General features: G+C 32.0%; 1 protein-coding gene across 1 annotated transcript in view; it reads right to left on the minus strand.

Moving 5' to 3' along the window:
* The window catches only part of LOC139481401 (condensin-2 complex subunit D3-L-like), a 63135-nt gene that overhangs the window by 24414 nt on the left and 15669 nt on the right, over nt 1–23052 (minus strand). The window contains exons 12-22 of the mRNA XM_071264721.1: nt 19301–19496; nt 18693–18762; nt 16442–16529; nt 14882–15054; nt 14229–14375; nt 13835–13968; nt 12988–13103; nt 12191–12304; nt 11430–11504; nt 10801–10903; nt 8484–8583 (exon numbers count right to left, since the gene is read on the minus strand). Of these exons, the coding sequence (XP_071120822.1) occupies nt 8484–8583; nt 10801–10903; nt 11430–11504; nt 12191–12304; nt 12988–13103; nt 13835–13968; nt 14229–14375; nt 14882–15054; nt 16442–16529; nt 18693–18762; nt 19301–19496 (1316 nt within the window). The remainder of the gene's footprint in view (nt 1–8483; nt 8584–10800; nt 10904–11429; nt 11505–12190; nt 12305–12987; nt 13104–13834; nt 13969–14228; nt 14376–14881; nt 15055–16441; nt 16530–18692; nt 18763–19300; nt 19497–23052) is intronic.

Below are 23052 nucleotides of genomic sequence, written 5' to 3' on the forward strand. Positions count from 1 at the left end.
AATTAGCTTATACCATGTACATGTGTAAACATGTATAAAGAATCGTACATAATTTTTCAAATTCTTAAATAAATATCTCTGATTGGCAACGACTGTTCTACATGCAATTGCTACTTTAGAAACATATTTCGAGTAAACAGTAAAATATGGAGAAATTGGACTACTTTTTAAGTGATGGTTTGTAGTCCCCATAAAATTATGCAAATGCAATGGTATGCAACACAAGTATTATGAATGAAATGAAAACTCAAACAGTGTTGGTAATAGTCATGATAGTAGGGTTGTGCTTTTAAGACTCTCAAGTTATGCAAGACTGAAGCAAATATAATTATCAATGTAAAACATGATGTTGTTAAATGACTCTGCTAAGGTATTTGGTGTTTTTAAACAAAAACAATAGCCATGGGTAAATCTAAGGGCTTTCTATAACACAATGTGTATGTTTGCCGACTTTTTGAACTCAAATATACGGTCATAGATCTAACAAGTTCGTGCTTTTGTCAGTTTCTTTAATCCAGTTATGATTTTTTTTCTACCAATGTGTTCCACGATTTTTGCGCTTTTGAAATCTTTCAGAGCCCAAATTTTCTGACACAAAGTCAATGTTTTATTTAAAAAAAATCAACGGTTTTCTAATGACAGAAATTTCCAATTTGTGACAAACCGCAATTTGCGTTCTTGGACACGGCGTATTACTCGTAACCCGAATATTTCATGCCCTTCTGGTAATCTATCTCTATTCTCCGTAGACGATATTGTCATCATTGAGCAGCAGAATTTGTCAACATAACAATGGTTTTAAAGTACTCGAAACAAGAAATATGAAAACCGAAATTTGAAACAGGAAGTTCGAATGAAACGAAATTATTGACGGTTACCGGTAACGGAAATGAACAAAATCCGGAAATCGTAAATTTTTCAAAATAAAATAAATCGGGGCGGGGCGGGACGATTTCAGAGGGGCGGGCGGGGATGAAAATCTAGCAATTAATTTTAATTGGCCTTACATGTAAAATTAAAATCAAATGTTTGTTGCGTGACTACTCTGTTAAATAAGATGTGAGGCTGTTCTTGAATGCCTCTGCATCTTCTATATTTAAGTCTTATTGGTAAGGTATTCCAGTCTTTAATGGTATGTGGAAAGAAGCTGTATTTGTAGGCGTTTGTTGAAGTTTGAAGGTTTCTAAATTTACTTTGGTGGTTTTGCCGTGTTGTCCTGCCTTGTTGTTCTTCATAATCTGGCTATTTTTTTATTTTCCATCTAGTCTCTAATGATGGTAGTTTTATATTGGCCAGAGAGCAAATGGGTAAACAGTTTCTATGAAGAGTGATAAAAAAGCCTTGTCCAAACTTACTTTACAATGAGATTATACCTTGTATTAATGTATGTAAAAAATGTTATATCAGGCTGTAAACTACAGACTGTAAACTAGTGTCAAACTCTATATTCAATATTTCAAAAATCAGAACTCAGAACTCAGTTACTTTCTCATTGTGATATTTACATAATCTTGTTTTAAAATGTTCTTGAAGTATAAATTTCATATTTTCAATATTAGCGCAAATTATAGATATTAATTGACAGTGCTTCGTAAGCCTTTGAAGGCTGGCTGATTGACTTTGTATTAATGTATGTTAAAAATGTTATATCAGGTTGCACTATAAATAAAATTATTATATTATGGGGAAAGAAATTTAAAAATTATCAATGCAGAACAATTTTATATCAGAAATACACTTTTTCATATTTACATTTGACAAATGTCATGGCCAATTTATAAGGTTGCAATAAAGCTCCAAGCATAAAATACAGATAGCTCTACCGGATGCATATGTATAAAATCTAAACTTTAAACATATTTCTGACTACAAGTATATGGAGAGGTTAAATAAGTAGAAGGACAGGTTTGTAGAAAATCCTATGATTGGTAAATTGTCAGCATTTTAATATTCTATTTTTTTTAAATTTCTTATTGAAAAAAAAAAATATATAAAAAATTCTTCTATAGGCTGATATCAAGTATAAGACAAGATTGTAAACTTTTTTAAGAAAATTCAAATTGACAAGTAGCATGAAAATTACAGTAACATCCTAAGAAAATAACCAATAAACATAAAATATTAGGTCAATGTGCCAAATACAAAAAGTAGATATTTTTCTGACATTGATCTAATATTGATTTGATACTGCAGTTAAAACTGGTTATAATTATAGTTATGAAAGTGTTTAAACAAATATAGAGGCATTTTCCATCCTAAAACAAACCTCATATTGATGAAAACTGACTTGAAATGAAATAGCACTATTTACAATATTTAGTAGAAATGACAACAGGAAGTGTTTTAGCTGCAGTATAAATTAAAAATAATTACTTCAATCCAATACTTATATATATATATTTTAAGTATTTTTCATTTGCATTCCTTATTTGTAGTTTATTTCCAAAAACTTCAGGCAACAAAATAAATAAATCAGCTTTTAAAAACTTTCAACTTAAATTAAAACTAGATGTGTCAAAGGGACACGAATGGCCCCGTCTCTAAAAGTTGAAAAATCTGCAATTTCAATAACACATGTGGACACAAACATGATGGTAGTCTCACATACCAAAAATCAGCCCAATATCTGAAAGAGTTTAGAAAAAAACTCCGTATAACTGTGATTTCAACAATTTATCAAAGTCCAAAGCCCTAATTTTTGCAAAAATTAGCGAAGCAGAACCAAACTTAAACTTGATCTGTAACTCATTATGGTTAACTCACATACCAAAATTCAGCATAATATCTGAAGGCGTTTAGAAAAAAAACTTTGTATAATGGTTTGTTGCAGAATGACGGAATGACGGAATTTCAGAATTTATACAGACAAGGGTAAAACTATATGGCACAGACAACTTCGTTGCGGGGACATAATAAAAAGGACAAAACAAAATTCATTTCAAGTTTTGGGTATCATTTCAAATTTCAAAAAAGACTTGAATTAAAATCTATAGTACAAAAACAAATAATTTTGTAATAGCACATGGACAAAAGAGGAAGAATCTGGAACAAAACATTTGCAAGCAGTGCAATAATGAAACATACAAAATATATAGCTTATGAAGAAAAAAAAAGCAATTTTTAAAAAACCTCAGCAACAAAAGGCAGCATATTCCAATATACAAAGCAGCTCCAAGCTAATGCATAAATTTGCATAAATACTTACTGGAAATAATCTCTGGAAATATATTATTATATGGCATCAATGTATACATGAAAATACACATACAAAGTTTCTTGAAATAAAAAAATAAATGAAAGAAGAATCTGTCTATAGGAGACAGATGCCCTCGCTTGTTTATATGCATGAGTCGATGTACTTATTTAAACCTATTGATGTTTTGTTTGAACAGAAGAGACATTTATTGTCAAATATGCATCTGGAGCAATAAATTGGTAACATTTCTATAAATGTTTTCTTTGAAACTTAGTGACATTTGTTCTGTATGTTGACTATCCAAAACAGTAAATTTGGCAATTTTCAATTTATTAAGGGGCACAACACAAGAATGGTCAAATTAGAACTTGATCTGTGTAAAGTGTGAAAACAGCAAATTCAGCAATTTTCCTATTTATAAAGGGACATAACTCAAGAACAACCCTAATTAAAAATTTATCTGTGTTTCATGACATTTGTCTGAGGATTATTAAAGTTGAAACGTAAGCCAATTATGGGACTAGAAACATACAAACTTATATTTACATACAGACTAGGGTACACCTTAATGCCCCCTTCACCTATCTACTAGGTACTATTAAAATATTTGTAAACATCAATTATCAAATATCCTAATGATAGGTCAAATATATTATTTATCATTGTCTTGAAATTTATTTAGTTTCTAATAATTCAGCAAAATATCATGATCTATAAGTCTGTAGAATACAAAGGTAAAAATGAACACTTTTATTCAACTAGATGTGTCAAAGCGACACGAATGGCTCCGTCTCAAAAATTTGAAAAATCTGCAATTTCAACAACGCATGTGGACACAAACAAGATGGTAGTAAACCATATAAAAAATCTGCTCAAAATCTTAAGTCCCAAAGCCCATAATTTCAGCAAATATTAGTGAAGCGGAACTAAACATAAACTTGATCTGTAACTCATCATGGTTAACTCACATACCAAAAATCAGTCCAATATCTGAAGGTGTTTAGAAAAAAAGTCCGTATATATGTGATTTTCAACAATTTATCGAAGTTCAAAGCCTGAAATTTCGGCAAAAAATTAGTGGAGCAGAACAATACTCAAACTTGATCTGTAACTCATCATGATTCTCACATACTAAAAATTAGTCCAATATCTGAAGGCGTTTAGAAAACTAGAGGCTCTAAAGAGCCTGTGTCGCTCACCTTGGTCTTGTGCATATTAAACAATGGACACGGATAAATTCATGACATAATTGTGTTTTGGTGATAGTGATGTGTTTGTAGATCTTACTTTACTGAACATTCTTGTTGCTACAATTATCTCTATCTATAATGAACTTGGCCCAGTAATTACAGTGGAAAATATTTTCTAAAAATTAACAAAAATTTATGAAAAATGTTAAAAATTAACTATAAAGGGCAATAACTCCTTAAGGGGTCAATTGACTATTTTGGTCATGTAAAAACTTATTTGTAGATCTTATTTTGCTGAACGTTATTGCTGTATACAGTTTATCTCTATCTATAATAATATTCAAGATAATAACAAAAAACGGCAAAATTTCCTTAAAATTACCAATTCAGGACAGTAACCTAACAACGGGTTGTCCGATCCATGTGAAAACATCAGGGCAGATAGATCTTGACCTGATAAACAATTAAATCGTGTCAGATTTTCTCTTAATGCTTCGGTTTTTGAGTTATAAGCCAAAAACTGCATTTTACCCCTATGTTCTATTATTAGCCGTGGCAGCCATTTTGGTTGATTAGCCAGGTCATGCCACACATTTTTTAAACAAGTTACCCCAATGATGACTGTGGCCAAGTTTAGTTTAATTTGACCCAGTAGTTTCAGAGAAGAAGATTTTTGTAAAAGATTACTAAGATTTACGAAAAAATGGTTAAATTGACTATAAAGGGCAATAACTCCTTCAGGGGTCAACTGACCATTTTGGTCATGCTGACTTATTTGTAAATCTTACTTTGCTGAACATTATTGCTGTATACAGTTTATCTCTATCTATAATAATATTCAAGATAATAACCAAAAACAGCAAAATTTCCTTAAAATTACCAATTCAGGCGCAGCAACCCAACAACAGGTTGTCCGATTCATCTGAAAATTTCAGGACAGATAGATCTTGACCTGATAAACACTTTAACCACATGTCAGATTGCTCTAAATGCTTTGGTTTTTGAGTTATAAGTCAAAAACTGCATTTTACCCCTATGTTCTAATTTTAGCCATGGCGGCCATCTTGGTTGGTTGACCGGGTCACGCCACACATTTTTTAAACTAGATATCCCAAAGATGATTGTGGCCAAGTTTGGATTAATTTGGCCCAGTAGTTTCAGAGGAGAAGATTTTTGTAAAAGATTACTAAGATTGAGGAAAAATGGTTAAACATTGACTATAAAGGTCAATAACTCCTAAAGGGGTCAACTGACCATTTTGGTCATGTTGACTTATTTGTAAATCTTACTTTGCTGAACATTATTGCTGTTTACAGTTTATCTCTATCTATAATAATATTCAAGATAATAGCCAACAAGAATGTGTCCTCAGTACACGAATGCCCCACTCGCACTATCATTTTCTATGTTCAGTGGACCGTGAAATTGGGGTAAAATCTCTAATTTGGCATTAAAATTAGAAAGATCATATCATAGGGAACATGTGTACCAAGTTTGAAGTGGATTGGACTTCAACTTCATCAAAAACTACCTCGACCAAAAACTTTAACCTGAAGCGGGACAGACGGACGAACGGACGAACGGACGAACAAACAGACGGACGAACGGACGCACAGACCAGAAAACATAATGCCCCTCTACAATTGTAGGTGGGGCATAAAAACAGCAAAAATTACCTAAAATTACCAGTTCAGGGGCAGCAACCCAATAATGGGTTTTTGGATTCATCTGAAAATTTGAGGGCAGATAGATCTTGACCTGATAAACAATTTTACTCCATGTCAGATTTGCTCTAAATGCTTTGGTTTTTGAGTTATAAGCCAAAAACTGCATTTTACCCCTATGTTCTATTTTTAGCCATGGCGGCCATCTTGGTTGGTTGGCCGGGTCACACCACACATTTTTTAAACTAGATATCCCAAAGATGATTGTGGCCAAGTTGGGATTAATTTGGCCCAGTAGTTTCAGAGGAGAAGATTTTTGTAAAAGTTAACGACGACGGACGCCAAGTGATGGGAAAAGCTCACTTGGCCCTTCGGGCCAGGTGAGCTAATAATATTCAAGATAATAATCAAAAACAGCAAAATTTCTTTAAAATTACCAATTCAGGGGCAGTAACCCAACAACAGGTTGTCTGATTCATCTGAAAATTTCAGAGCAGATAGATCTTGACCTGATAAACAATATTATCCCATGTCAGATTTGCTCTAAATGCTTTGGTTTTTGAGTTATAAGCCAAAAACTGCATTTGACCCCTATGTTCTATTTTTAGCAATGGCGACCATGTTTGTTGATAGATCACAACTTCGAATACAATTTACAAACTAGATACCCTAAGGAACATTCAGTTAAAGTTTGGAAGTATTTGGCCCAGTAGTTTCAGAGGAGAAGATTTTTGTAAAAGATTACTAAGATTTACGAAAAATGGTTAAAAATTGACTATAAAGGGCAATAACTCCTAAAGGGGTCAACTGACCATTTCCGTCATGTTGACTTATTTGTAAATCTTACTTTGCTGAACATTATTCCTGTTTACAGTTTATCTCTATCTATAATAATATTCAAGATAATAACCAAAAACAGCAAAATTTCCTTAAAATTACCAATTCAGGGGCAGCAACCCAACAACAGGTTGTCTGATTCATCTGAAAATTTCAGGGCAGATAGATCTTGACCTGATAAACAATATTACCCCACGTCAGATTTGCTCTAAATGCTTTGGTTTTTGAGTTATAAGCCAAAAACTGCATTTGACCCCTATGTTCTATTTTTAGCAATGGAGACCATGTTTGTTGATAGATCATAACTTCGGATACAATTTACAAACTAGATACCCTAAGGAACATTCAATTAAAGTTTGGAAGTTTTTGGCCCAGTAGTTTCAGAGGAGAAGATTTTTGTAAAAGATTACTAAGATTTACGAAAAATGGTTAAAAATTGACTATAAAGGGCAATAACTCCTAAAGGGGTCAACTGACCATTTCCGTCATGTTGACTTATTTGTAAATCTTACTTTGCTGAACATTATTCCTGTTTACAGTTTATCTCTATCTATAATAATATTCAAGATAATAACCAAAAACAGCAAAATTTCCTTAAAATTACCAATTCAGGGGCAGCAACCCAACAACAGGTTGTCTGATTCATCTGAAAATTTCAGGGCAGATAGATCTTGACCTGATAAACAATATTACCCCATGTCAGATTTGCTCTAAATGCTTTGGTTTTTGAGTTATAAGCCAAAAACTGCATTTGACCCCTATGTTCTATTTTTAGCAATGGCGACCATGTTTGTTGATAGATCATAACTTCGGATACAATTTACAAACAAGATACCCTAAGGAACATTCAACTAAAGTTTGAAAGTATTTGGCCCAGTAGTTTCAGAGGAGAAGATTCTTGAAATAGTTTACGACGACAGACGACGACGACAGACGACGGACGACGACGGACGCCAAGTGATGGCATAAGCTCACTTGTCCCTTCGGGACAGGTGAGCTAAAAAGTCTGTATAACTGTGATTTTCAACAATTCATTGAAGTCCAAAGCCCGTAATTTCGGAAAAAAATTAGTGGAGCAGAATGAAACTCAAACTTGATCTGTAACTCATCATGGTTAACTCACATACCAAAAATCAGTCTAATATCTGAAGGTGTTTAGAAAAAAAAACGTATAATGGTTTGTTGCGGAATGACAGAATGATGGAATTACGGAATTACGGACAAGGTAAAACTATATGGCCCCGACAACTTTGTTGCGGGGCCATAACTTTGTTGCAGGGCCATAACTTTGTTGCAGGGCCATAAAAATGAAGTTGAAGACATTATTATCTTGCCTTTTTTTTGCATGATTCCAGTCAAAAAAAGATCATCAATACTGTTAAATGGGGAATTTCATATCAACTACAGGGTTTTACTTTACCATTATCAATAGTCAAAATAAAATGATCAATTAAATCCTCAACTGTAAACCTGGTCATGAAAATATGGCAGTGTAAATTTTTCTCAAATATTTACTATAAATTAAATCAAACAAAAGCTTTCAGGTACTGTCAAAACTACTGATTTTCAGTCTAACACAATAATTGAATAACGTACCATCAGATGTATGAGCTTGTTGTTCCCAGTATTCTATCACAAAACCATGACACATCTTAGGTACAGCTGGAGCCAACTCTGCCAGTAACATCCAAGCTACCTAATAATACAATACATGTAAATAAAAATAACACTTAATAAATGTAAGGGCTTTCTGGATTTACCTTCATCAAGAAGCTCAAACAAAACATTTATAAACCAAAGATATTCAAATTCCTAAAAACATAAAGTACTATACAACCAAAGGTAACCTACAAAGTAAAGCAAAACTCGTCTTAGGTCAGGTTGTCCAGAGGGAGTTTGAACCTTTTGTAAAGATAATGATTGTGCAGTGAGACAATTGTTGCAAGTTAATTTCTGCACTGATTCCTTGTTTAAAAATAATGGAATCCAACAAGTCTTTAAAATCTGACAAAGTCAAAGATGGAGCTAGTAATTTACATCTTTGGTCCCTTGCTGTTACACGAAATATGGTTGATTTTCATAGCGCACAAAAGTGACTAAAGCCTTCAAAATCCTAGCTTAAACCCTGCCATTGGATGATCATGATGATAGGCAAATAATACTGTTGAGTGCCAGGAGTGAAACAACAAAATTTTTATTATATTTTGAGACTTCCAATGTTGCTGGTGTCTACCCAGTACATTGGTTGTGGACTGCTAGTCCCTGACAATATAATCAGCTCAGTAGTCAGCTCTTCAGTGCAGAAATGATTTATAACTTCCCTGTTGTAACTACTCTGTTTTATCTTACAAAAACAAACTGTCTAAATCTATATTTGGAAATCATTTCTATAATGACTGTTAGGAGGTTGTAAACAAATCAAGAATAGATCACGTTTACTACTTTCGGTTTTAAAATGAAACGAAAACGGGAAGTGACATGTGTATAATAAATTTAAAACGAGTCCGGATTCAGCAGGAAATTATCATATTTCGAATTAATTTCCTTTAGTAAGAGACATATATTTATTTCTCTCAGTTAAGGTAGCACAATACAAAGATTTTTCATCCCCAATCAGACATCTTTAAACTGATGTAATTCCACTCATCCTTCTTTAAATTTTATAAATGAGGTACCAAAAGAAAGAAGAATGATTAATCTTTCAAATTGTGATAATTTCATTATTACAAAATTATTACATAATTTATTGTTATGTAATTAGTTGCTATATTATGATGTCCACACTTGAATGAATTAAGCTTCTTTGTTATCCATAGCATCCCAAAATATTTTATAGATTCTTGCACAACACAGTTTGACCTCCAAAACTGTGTCTCAGATTTGTCTTATTGTATTTCATTCTCTCATAAATCTTCAATGAAGTTTGCAACATCAATTCACAAGAGATCACTAAATTCAATGGGGTATAAAATTTGTTCTATTGATGTTTTTGGAAATCTGAGATACAGTTTTGAAGGTCAAGCTGTGTTGTACAAGAATCTATAAAATATTTTGGGATGCTATGAAGAACAAAGAAGCTAAATTCATTCAAGTGTGGACATCACAATATAGCAACTAATTACATAACAATTGATTATGTAATAATTATGTCATAATGAAACTGTCACAATTTGAACATGTTGAAAGATTAACCTTTCTCCTTTCTTTTGGTACCTCATTTATAAAATATAAAGAAGGATGAAATGAATTACATCAGTTTAAAGTTGTCTGATTGGAAGTGAACAAATCTTTGTATTGTGCTACCTTAAAAGATACTAAATTATTTCTTATTGTACGTTTTTGGTGTCTATAAATAGTCATTGGAATACTTTCACGCATGTGTAGCACACAGTACAGGAAGCACCTGTTTGACTCGTGAAAACATTTCTGAACGTTTAGAATAAAGTTTTATATTTCAAATGGAAATTGTCAAAAGTTTTTGATGAAAATTTAAATCAAATATGACGAAAATGCGTTGAAATGACAAATCTACGACAAACGAACTTCAAATTTTTATCGATTGATAAATATTGAAATTCGAATGTGAACTGTAAGTGGGAAACAATTTTGATTAAATGACGAAACTATACTCCTGGTTATTGAAATGCAGACAGACTGATTTTTCTGGGAAAAATAATAATGATGGTCAATTATGAGGTTTATTAATCATTAACGGATTATAGTACCCATCCAATGGAGATAAGCGAATTAGTTGTAATCACAACTTGTAACACCTGTTGTGAATGTTAATTACCTTGGGTCATAAACTTGTCAAAATCATAAAGACAGGTAGATTTATAATATTTTCAAATAATTATCACCATTAATGGCATTATTTGAGTAATTAAAGACAAAATAAAAAATTTAAGTATACTTCATTGTTATCTGTGTTCACATGAGTCTGTAAATTGGAAATAAGAGTGGCTTTAATCTTCCCTTGTCTGGACCAATGTCGACATGCTTTCTGTAAATATTTCCTGGAAAAGAAGTGATTTCAAATTATACAATGAGCTTTTCATAATCAATGTGATTGTTGATACATAGGTCGTCACAAAAGCTATTATAGTCATTATAATTTAGGACATCACTTTTTTAAACCTCTCTAAACGTGTGAAACTGTCAGCTACTGATTACTGATGATACCCCGCTGCAACAGGATAATTTTCATAGTGTAAAAAAACCGGCATAACATGGTATAGCTGACTCATATAAACCCTGAAAACATATTTCAGAAATCCTTGTTATGTAGTTTGAGAAAAATGTGACGAAAATTTCAACTTAGATGTCATGTGTAAAATGATGTGAGTGTTCGGTAAACAAAAAGTTGTTGAGTGATGAATCTGAAAATGGTTCACAGGGTATAGCTGACTCATATTAACCCTAATGTATTTTGGGAGAAAGTTGAGAAGAAAAATATTCATGGGACAGACGAACCGACTGACAGACAAAAACAGGGCTTTTTTAAAGGGGGGGGGGGGGGGGGGTTTACTATAAAAATCTTACCTTAGATCTACAGACTCAGATCGGGTCATTATATTGAGGACATCCCATGCAAGTCTGTGTGATTCATTAGACATCCTGAAATAATTCAAACTGAAATGTAGTCCTTATGATTTACACAATAACAACTTCATTGATGACAAAGCAATAGGTATACATGACCATTTAAGTTCTTTTAATTCTGACACAAATCCAATTCTGTTGCTCAGTACTTTGGTCCAATCATTAATTTTTCATTTTTTTTTTTTTTTTATGAAGAATTAAAAAAATGCTCTACTTCCAGAGATTTCATCCAATGACCAAAATTCTAATGAAATTTTATAATTACCAAGAAAATTCTAAAATTAAGCCAAGAAAATATTGGTCACAGACCCAAAACTGACCAGAGAGAGTGAGAACTATATGTTGAACAACACATGATTTCCAATCACATTAATGTGAAGATAAACTTGATCAATTTATATTTAATACATTACTCTATTGAAAGAAATAGAGTAAATTGTTTCTTGGGAGTATTGGAAATCTATTATTTAATAAATACATCAAACTAAACTTTCCCCTTAATAATTATAAATAAAAGAAAAATGCTTGAGAGCCAAATCATTATCTAGGATGACCTAAATATGTTTTTTAATATTTATAGAATATTACCCAGTGAAATTACTATTTTTAAAGAAAAAAATGAGTCAAAAATAATTGCACACAGTTATAACTATAAGTTCTAACATGTATAAGTTATAAGTATGAATAGTAATAGTGCCCACCTTTTTAGAGGTACAATATTGTGGAGTATGATTTCTTCTAACTGGTCCATACATTTCTCTTGTAGGGTTGATTCTCTATCTATAACTAGAGGCATCACTCCTTCTAACCAAGATCTAGTGAAAAAATATAAATGTTTACTGTTAAAAAAGTCAAAAAGTAGATACAGTGTAACTTGCCTAATCCGACACACAGGGGGATCAGAAAAAAATGTCGGATTAAGCAGGGTGTAGGAATACTCAGGTTTTTTCTGCAAGGAAAGGCATATTGTGAGACCAGGAGAATGTGTCATTAAAAGCAGGATGTTGGAATACTCAGGTGTCGAATTAGGCAGGTTACATTGTAGATAAAAATAAAGTTATGACCATGGATTAAAAGTTTCAAAAAATAAACCAGTTAATTTCTACAATTTAACTGTCACTTCATATTAGCAAAAAATCCTTCAGACACTGTTCAATATCATTTCTAGATCATTTTATAATAGAAGGTGTTTAAACATATGCATATTTTCTAAGTTGACAAATATTTGTAAAAACTTTTTTTTACAAATATTTGTACAAACCATCATAAAGTAAGAATTATACTATATTTTTTTTTAATTTTGATATTATGATTTTTAATAATATTTTTAATAAACTGCTCAAAAACAAAAGCCTTAATAGCAAACAATTCTATTGAATCAGATGTCAAAACGTCAAGTTCAAAGAATAAATTAAGGTAGGTTAAATTACCCACATAATATTACTGTGTTTTAAAAGTTTAAGAATGACATATTTAAAGAAAGAACAGTGTAGCATACTTTTGTAATGGTTTTTCTGTAGGAAAGTCCAGTAACAAATCAGTCAGTGACTGCATAGACTGTTTCCGTACAGACAGAGCTGGATCTCGACATCTTTCTACTAAAACATCTAAATCCTAAAATTAAAATAATTAGATGCGAGACATTTAATTGTGTACATGTGAGGCATATCTGAATATCGTCTCAAACTAAATCCACTAATTTAAATTAAACAATAAAAGCTGTTGAGATTGGCTATTATGGGAATATCTACTTTTCCGTCTTTGCAAACTAAATCTCAGTAAATAGCCTAAAGCAAGTAGGTGTTAAAATAACTTTATAAACAGAAACACATTTCAAAAAAGACACAAGATTGAAATTATGTTTTATTAGTTTTGTATGAACTTTAACAATTGTAATGATAATATATTTCTATTTGGAAAATAAATACTTCTTTAATGAAAAAACTTCAGATATTCGATCAAAACAATACTTAACAGTGATTTTAATGATCAGACCTATTAGCCTTTAGTCCTACATTAAATTCAATTTAATAAGTATATATTAACAGGTTTTCTACACATTGATATTTGACAAAGGACAATATATTGATCTATTGAAGAAAAAACAGATTATCTGTTTATCGTTCTATTACTAGTCTATTCCCCTACACAAGACAGTTTTACGCTAGACAAAAGCAATCTTGTTATCATCTCCTAACACATTGTTACGTTGCTGACATCTTCTACTCAAACATTGTGATGTCACTGATAATGTCTCCTCTCGATTCAAAGCCGTAATATGAGAATTACAGAGCAACTGAGCAGGGTGATGTAGTCCTAGGGAAGGATAATTATCTGTCACATACCTGTCTACTGTAATCAGGGCATTGAAATCTTATGATATTCTCTAATGCATGTAATGCTGCTTTTCTGACATTAACTTTAGGATCTTTTGCTCTGCGTCTAAACATGGAGGTAACACCATCATCATCAGGCATGTCTGAAATTAATTGTTAAATGTATACAAATTATGTAGTTAATCAATGATTCCTGTTGAGCATCAAAATATGTCCTAAAATTAAATTCCTTCTAAACATTTCAATTGTTTTGCTTTATCACCAAAAAATATAATTGTTTCATTAATCCATGTCTGGTAAATTGGATAATCCTTAAATATAAATGTGGTCACTAAAATAAAAATTTTAAAACATCAAAAGACGTGTTTTAAATTAGAATTGTTTTGTAACTAAGATTACATACTTGGATTAAATGGTGTGAGATAAACTCCATGGAATGGTGTCTTCCCAGAAGCAGGTGGTTGGTTGGCATTCATTGGTGTCTGATCTTCTACAGCTGGACCGTTAATATTCTCTGCTGTCTTCTCTGCATTATTTGTTGTGTTATTGTCTGAAATAAACACAAAAGAATACATGGATAATACAGTATATAGATTCATCATTAACATGCTGTGGATTTATTTATTTTCGTGGGTACCAATTTTTGTGCATTTAGGAAAACTAACATGTTTGTGGATATTTGATTTAGTGGTTTTGCCAAAGTCTGCATACAAGCCTTAAGAAAATTTGTCATTCATTAAAAATGTTATTTCTTCGTTCAACTGTACCCATAAAATCCACTAAATTTGGTATCCAACATATCAACAGTAGATAAAAAAAAATAAGACAACTTAGTAAAGTTTTTGCAGAAAAATATATACAAGCCCTGATTTAAATATAAAAAAAATAATGAAAGACAGATATAAAGAAATTTTTATTCTAAATCCAATATTGTTGCTAAGCATTTTTGTACATCATTCAGATTTAATAACTCGGTTGTCATTAAAAATACTGTTAAAACTAATTATTATAGAATCAAAGAAGAAAACTATACTCTAGTCTCCTTTATAAACTTACCGTCAGTAGTAGATTGTGTCCTGACGTCCATGGCAGGCGTTTGTATTAGGTGTGGAGGGGCATGTTCCCTGAGTCTACTTCTAGGTGTTACAATATCTTGTAATGTTTCTTTAATAACTCTGTCTTTTGATAAGAAACATGTTGAAAAAGATGATATAGCTCTGGTTCTTACACTAAAAAATCAAAAGCAACACATTACTTATTAATATAATTGTTTTCTCTTAAAAGATTTTATACATTACTCCTATTGTAATTTTGAATTCAATTAAAAACCAATTGTTCAGAGAACAATTGAAGGTCTTTCCACCAATAAGGATCTATTTTGATATGAAAATATTAAAATTCAGTTGAAAATGTCAGTTCCTATGGCTTAATGATGTATAATTATGAATTTTGAGCAAAGGTCAAAATCTAGAACGTCAAATTTACTGATGACCTTGACCTATATTTCAAGGTCATAAACCAGGGACCCCAAATAAAAAGACCCTAGGTCTGTAATATGTATAGTTAATGAGTTATATCACTTTACGTTTAATTCTTAATATAGGAGGGGCAAAAACTCCCATTTTATGTCTACACACCCTTTTAACCAAAATATATAAGTTACGACATGTCGCAACTAACAATTTAGTAAAAATAATTTGTCGGTATCTTATAAGGTTAATGAAAATTAGTGAAAATAGGCCAAAATCAAAATTTAGAATATGACCTTGACCTTTGAACTTTACCTAATTTTCATTTTTTTGGACCAATGATCTCAAAACAAAAGACCCTAGGTCTCTATCACTTATGGTTTTCCAGTTTAAAATACATTTCAAAATTTCAAATACAAAAGGGGAACTAACTCTCATATGGAGTCTCTATACGGCTTCGGTCAAAATCAAACAGAACATCCTGTGGATGTAACGAGCAATTTGGTAAAATAAATTTGTCGTAATCTTTTATGGTTGCGAAGGAGTAGTGGCCACAAGAAAAACAGTGTTTGGGGAGATAACTCTTACAACGTAAAGTATTTGGTTACGCAGTGGTTAGTTTTAAAAGTGCATACGCTTTACGATATCATATTCCAAATATCTAAGCGACATCTTTTGAAACATCAATACTACGCAAGAAAAGAATTAGGCGGAAGAATAAAAAAAATAATAATAATAATAATAATCAGAAGAAATCCAATAGGTCTTTCCACGGAAAGGTGGAAAGACCTAATTACAATGAATCATCCTAATCATATACATAATAAATGTGCAATAAAATATCATGTGATACAGGGAAGGCACTTTGAAATATGTACTATGGGTAGATAACAAGTGCTGTGAAAATGTAAGTGAAATGTCCACCGTTAAAGAAAAATACCACATTTTAAAAGTGTCCTCCCTGTGTACAATGTATGTTTCAATTCAACAACCACAAGAATATTGGTCTTAAATTGGTGAATGGACAGGAAGGATACTATTCATAAAACTTTTTTTTTTTAAATTGAGCAAAATAAGGACAGAAATAATTTTATCTTGAGTTTTTTTTTCACTACGATTTGGTAACGCCATGGAGGCCTGTACTCACGTAGGTGCAGCATCTGAACATCTAGCTAACAATATTCCTAATAATGAGGTATGCTTGATAAAAACAGCTGTTTCTGGTGTCATGTGCTCTATTAAAAAAAAAAATAATTATATTGTCTTCAATATAAAAAAGAAGATGTGGAATGATTGCCCACGAGACAACGTTACTCTCTACAAGAGACCAAAATGACACAGAAATTAACAACTAAAGCCTCAATGTTTATTCCATACATGTGAACCTCCCGACGGGAGTACAAAATTCCCGTTTTCAGGGGTCCCCTCCCGTCCTCCCGTCGAAGAGAAAAAAATCCCGTGTAGAAAAAATTTCATGAATGATAATTTTCAGTCGCCATTTTTACTATTTTGTTTACAAAATTTATCATTGAGATCGTAAAAACCCGAGATTTTTTAAGTCGTAAAAACAGGAGGTTTATCGAACGTATCCGGTGTAACTGACATTACCTGATTACGCAACATGTGGAGATTTTATTTCTCGCTAAAGGCTAATTAACAAGTGATAATAGTTTGATTGAACAATCATAAGGTGTCTGTATATCAATTACTCGATGTGGCTTCTGTTTATGGCACACGCCAAGGATGATTAAAGGCAAATACCGATAAATACCGGCATTGATGGAAAATGGAATGTTGTTGTCCACAAATTTATCGGAAGTTTTTTGATGCCAAGAAAAACACTTATTGTATATGAAAATCTCGAGATGAAAATACTGGAAAAAGGAATGGTTTCAGCTCAATGTGAGCTGTTTGCTACACAAGCTGACTGAAAAATTATATAAGCAAATTCATTATTTTGTACACCATTATGTGTTCAAAATGCCAAAACGACAGTTATCTCCGTCTTCAAAGACACCAGTTTCAAAACAACAGAAATATTTGACAAAGATCAACAATGTTTGTTAATTTATTATTTATTTATTATGTAATAAATGTATAGCATAAATCTCTCTTATATCTCAAGCCAATGCCAATGAAAAACAAATAAAAAAAGATTCTCATCAGCAATCAACAATGTAAAACAAAAGAAAAAAAGATTCTCATCAGCAATCAACAATGTAAAACAAAAGAAAAAAATATTCTCATCGTAAAATAAAAGAAAAAAAGATTCTTCTCAATTATTCCTTAATATATGCAGACTTTAACTAATGCCATTCACAAGGAAGATTGAAGAAAAAAAAACATCATACGGTTAGTTTTACGACGAAAAATATGTCGATAAAAAACCTCCTGATCTGAGGTCCAATCTCCTGACCAAAATTTCCAAATCTCCTGATCTGAATTTTACAGTCCATCACATGTATGTTATTCTCATATACATGACATTCAGAAAAAGAAAACATTGAGTGTTGTAGCTATTAAAGAAATGAGTAAACATTTTTGGTGCATTATAAACACTTTTTCATATACAAACAACTCTTTCATATCACACATGCCTTGGTGTAAAGATATCACTTATCATGGTATTTTATGTACTGTAGATTGACAGTTTTAACATGTTCAAGTTGATTTGAACATGGCAATAAACTATCTTACTGTGCATATCCAAAAGGTTTTGCCAATTTACAATATCAATTTCAAAAATAATTTACCAAAATGCAGTTTGATGGGTCAGTGGCATTCCTGCTGCTGAAGTTTTGGGTTTTTGTATGTTATGTTTTGTAAACTGTTGTTCGTTTTTTCATTGTTATTTGCTTTATGTCATGACAATGACAGGTTTTTGCCACTAATGAGTTTGAATCTCCCTTTGGTATCTTTTTGTCACTTTTTTTAATTCATATCTACAAAATGACAAAGACGTAAAATAGTTAAGCTTATCTGCTAAAAAGGTTGTTTGTATGAAGAAAATGCAGTGTATTCAAATACACCTTATCGCTATTTGTCCGCCATTACTGGATATCACACAGGTTCCCGAAAAATGTTGACGTCATAAAACAAAATTGCTGACGCCACAATGGAAAAGTGATTGTTGTATACGTCAAACGTTCAAGCCGACAGGGTCAGCCGGGATTAGCAATAAGGTGTATTAAACATACAACATATAAATTCCTCATCTGTATTTGAAATTGTACATACGCATTTCTTTAGGAATAGCAATTGGTATTGTGAAAGGACACAGCCTTTAGGAAATACACAGTAAAATTGACAAGTACTCAGGTCAAGTAATGATAGATCTTTGTTCTTTTTATAAATTGTAAGAATGACTAAGAAAATTATTTTGAAGTGAAATAGCATACCATCAGGTTGTCTTTCTGGTGTAGATAATAAACTCAGTACAACCTCCATTGCAAAGGCTCGGTTGTTTATCTGAAAAAATGCCATATGGTGCAAATGATTTCATTTCTCAAGTTTAATTTAAAAAGTTCACTAATACCAATCGAAAACATATCCAAGAGAATAAAAACTTCTTTAAGGTGGTACCCAACACTTTCACTAAAATTAATTTGGCTCTTTTAATTTTCATAAAATTTTGATAAAGTATTTACCTTGACCCTTTAACAAAAATATAAAAATTTCAATAATTTTGAATCAACCATTTTATCCAAAAAATTTCACTGGTTATGTAGCAGTTTGACAAACACCAATTTCAACCACTGCGAAGCTTAATATTTCCTTTACAACACAATGTAATTAAAATGTTTAGCTGACTTTACAGAGTTATCTCCCTGTAGTGTTAGGTACCACCTTAATCAATGAAAATTGGTAACTATGAAAGAAGAAAAAAAACCCACAGTAGTTTACATAATAGTAGAACAACTAACCACAGGGGTAACTGGAATTAACACAAAGAGTCAGTTGCATGTAATGTTTATAGCCTTACAGTTTAAAATAACAAACATCATACCTTAGAATGTTTAGAGAGTTTATAAAACCATTCCACCATATGACCATAAGCTGTGTTTGGAAGTTCCTGTAATATTGTGACGACAGACTGTGCTACCTTCCCTCTGTATTCAGCTTTATCAGGAACTTTTGTACACATGTGTTGGAGTAGTGTCTTCACTGTGTTGACTGATCTTTCTTCAGTCTTCAATAGGGAACTGTAATGAAATTTATAAGTGCATATGTTGTACAGAAATTCACTGTTTAAGATCCAGTGATACAAAAATTAAAGTGTTGCAAGGTCACTGAAGCAGGTTTTCATGTGTTATTTCAACTCATTTTCAATGGAATTTTTAGTGTTTGAATTGATTCACATTTTGTCATGTCTGGGCCTATTATAGCTGCCTAAACGTCTGGTTTTACTATTTTTTGAAAGGTCTGAAGTTCCTAACATCCACATCATTTTGAATTTGGTGGATGGTTGTCTTACATGCAATAAATTCACATATCCATTTCGATATAATACTACCTACACTTTATGACTATATGTGTACTAGGCTGTTTTTGTTGTTGTAATATTTATATCTATAAAGTTTTCCACTAAAGTGCAATGATCAACAGCTTTATATCTATTGTTGGTATTTTCCAATAAGAAATTTTTCGTCTTTTTTTTTTTTTAAATTAAAATCCTTTGCAATCATAATCATAATGATGTATGTGTTTAGGTACACATGATAAGTTATGACCTTATGAAGTACATAGCATGGTCTCTTGTCACCTGTATGTGTTTAGGTACAGATGATAAGTTACTACCTTATGAAGTACATAGCATGGTCTCTTGTCACCTGTATGTGTTTAGGTATAGATGATAAGTTATTACCTTATAAAGTACATAGCATGGTCTCTTGTCACCTGTATGTGTGTAGGTATAGATGATAAGTTATTACCTTATAAAGTACATAGCATGGTCTCTTGTCACCTGTATGTGTTTAGGTATAGATGATAAGTTATTACCTTATAAAGTACATAGCATGGTCTCTTGTCACCTGTATGTGTTTAGGTATAGATGATAAGTTATTACCTTATAAAGTACATAGCATGGTCTCTTGTCACCTGTATGTGTTTAGGTATAGATGATAAGTTATTACCTTATAAAGTACATAGCATGGTCTCTTGTCACCTGTATGTGTTTAGGTATAGATGATAAGTTATTACCTTATAAAGTACATAGCATGGTCTCTTGTCACCTGTATGTGTTTAGGTATAGATGATAAGTTATTACCTTATAAAGTACATAGTATGGTCTCTTGTCACCTGTATGTGTTTAGGTACAGATGATAAGTTATTACCTTATGAAGTACATAGCATGGTCTCTTGTCACCTGTATGTGTTTAGGTACAGATGATAAGTTATTACCTTATAAAGTACATAGCATGGTCTCTTGTCACCTGTATGTGTGTAGGTATAGATGATAAGTTATTACCTTATAAAGTACATAGCATGGTCTCTTGTCACCTGTATGTGTTTAGGTACAGATGATAAGTTATTACCTTATGAAGTACATAGCATGGTCTCTTGTCACCTGTATGTGTTTAGGTATAGATGATAAGTTATTACCTTATAAAGTACATAGCATGGTCTCTTGTCACCTGTATGTGTTTAGGTACAGATGATAAGTTATTACCTTATAAAGTACATAGCATGGTCTCTTGTCACCTGTATGTGTTTAGGTATAGATGATAAGTTATTACCTTATAAAGTACATAGCATGGTCTCTTGTCACCTGTATGTGTTTAGGTATAGATGATAAGTTATTACCTTATAAAGTACATAGCATGGTCTCTTGTCACCTGTATGTGTTTAGGTACAGATGTGGCATTACCTTATAAAGTACATAGCATGGTCTCTTGTCACCTGTATGTGTTTAGGTATAGATGATAAGTTATTACCTTATAAAGTACATAGCATGGTCTCTTGTCACCTGTATGTGTTTAGGTATAGATGATAAGTTATTACCTTATAAAGTACAAAGCATGGTCTCTTGTCACCTGTATGTGTTTAGGTATAGATGATAAGTTATTACCTTATAAAGTACATAGCATGGTCTCTTGTCACCTGTATGTGTTTAGGTATAGATGATAAGTTATTACATTATAAAGTACATAGCATGGTCTCTTGTCACCTGTATGTGTTTAGGTATAGATGATAAGTTATTACCTTATAAAGTACATAGCATGGTCTCTTGTCACCTGTATGTGTTTAGGTATAGATGATAAGTTATTACCTTATAAAGTACATAGCATGGTCTCTTGTCACCTGTATGTGTTTAGGTACAGATGTGGCATTACCTTATAAAGTACATAGCATGGTCTCTTGTAACCTGTATGTGTTTAGGTATAGATGATAAGTTATTACCTTATAAAGTACATAGCATGGTCTCTTGTCACCTGTATGTGTTTAGGTATAGATGATAAGTTATTACCTTATAAAGTACATAGCATGGTCTCTTGTCACCTGTATGTGTTTAGGTATAGATGATAAGTTATTACCTTATAAAGTACATAGCATGGTCTCTTGTCACCTGTATGTGTTTAGGTACAGATGATAAGTTATTACCTTATAAAGTACATAGCATGGTCTCTTGTCACCTGTATGTGTTTAGGTATAGATGATAAGTTATTACCTTATAAAGTACATAGCATGGTCTCTTGTCACCTGTATGTGTTTAGGTATAGATGATAAGTTATTACCTTATGAAGTACATAGCATGGTCTCTTGTCACCTGTATGTGTTTAGGTACAGATGATAAGTTATTACCTTATAAAGTACATAGCATGGTCTCTTGTCACCTGTATGTGTTTAGGTACAGATGTGGCATTACCTTATAAAGTACATAGCATGGTCTCTTGTAACCTGTATGTGTTTAGGTATAGATGATAAGTTATTACCTTATAAAGTACATAGCATGGTCTCTTGTCACCTGTATGTGTTTAGGTATAGATGATAAGTTATTACCTTATAAAGTACATAGCATGGTCTCTTGTCACCTGTATGTGTTTAGGTATAGATGATAAGTTATTACCTTATAAAGTACATAGCATGGTCTCTTGTCACCTGTATGTGTTTAGGTATAGATGATAAGTTATTACCTTATAAAGTACATAGCATGGTCTCTTGTCACCTGTATGTGTTTAGGTATAGATGATAAGTTATTACCTTATGAAGTACATAGCATGGTCTCTTGTCACCTGTATGTGTTTAGGTATAGATGATAAGTTATTACCTTATAAAGTACATAGCATGGTCTCTTGTCACCTGTATGTGTTTAGGTATAGATGATAAGTTATTACCTTATAAAGTACATAGCATGGTCTCTTGTCACCTGTATGTGTTTAGGTATAGATGATAAGTTATTACCTTATAAAGTACATAGCATGGTCTCTTGTCACCTGTATGTGTTTAGGTATAGATGATAAGTTATTACCTTATAAAGTACATAGCATGGTCTCTTGTCACCTGTATGTGTTTAGGTACTGATGATAAGTTATTACCTTATAAAGTACATAGCATGGTCTCTTGTCACCTGTATGTGTTTAGGTATAGATGATAAGTTATTACCTTATAAAGTACATAGCATGGTCTCTTGTCACCTGTATGTGTTTAGGTATAGATGATAAGTTATTACCTTATAAAATACATAGCATGGTCTCTTGTCACCTGTATGTGTTTAGGTACAGATGATAAGTTATTACCTTATAAAGTACATAGCATGGT

Source organism: Mytilus edulis, chromosome 7 (assembly GCF_963676685.1).
Source record: "Mytilus edulis chromosome 7, xbMytEdul2.2, whole genome shotgun sequence".
Taxonomy (NCBI): Eukaryota; Metazoa; Mollusca; class Bivalvia; order Mytilida; family Mytilidae; genus Mytilus; species Mytilus edulis.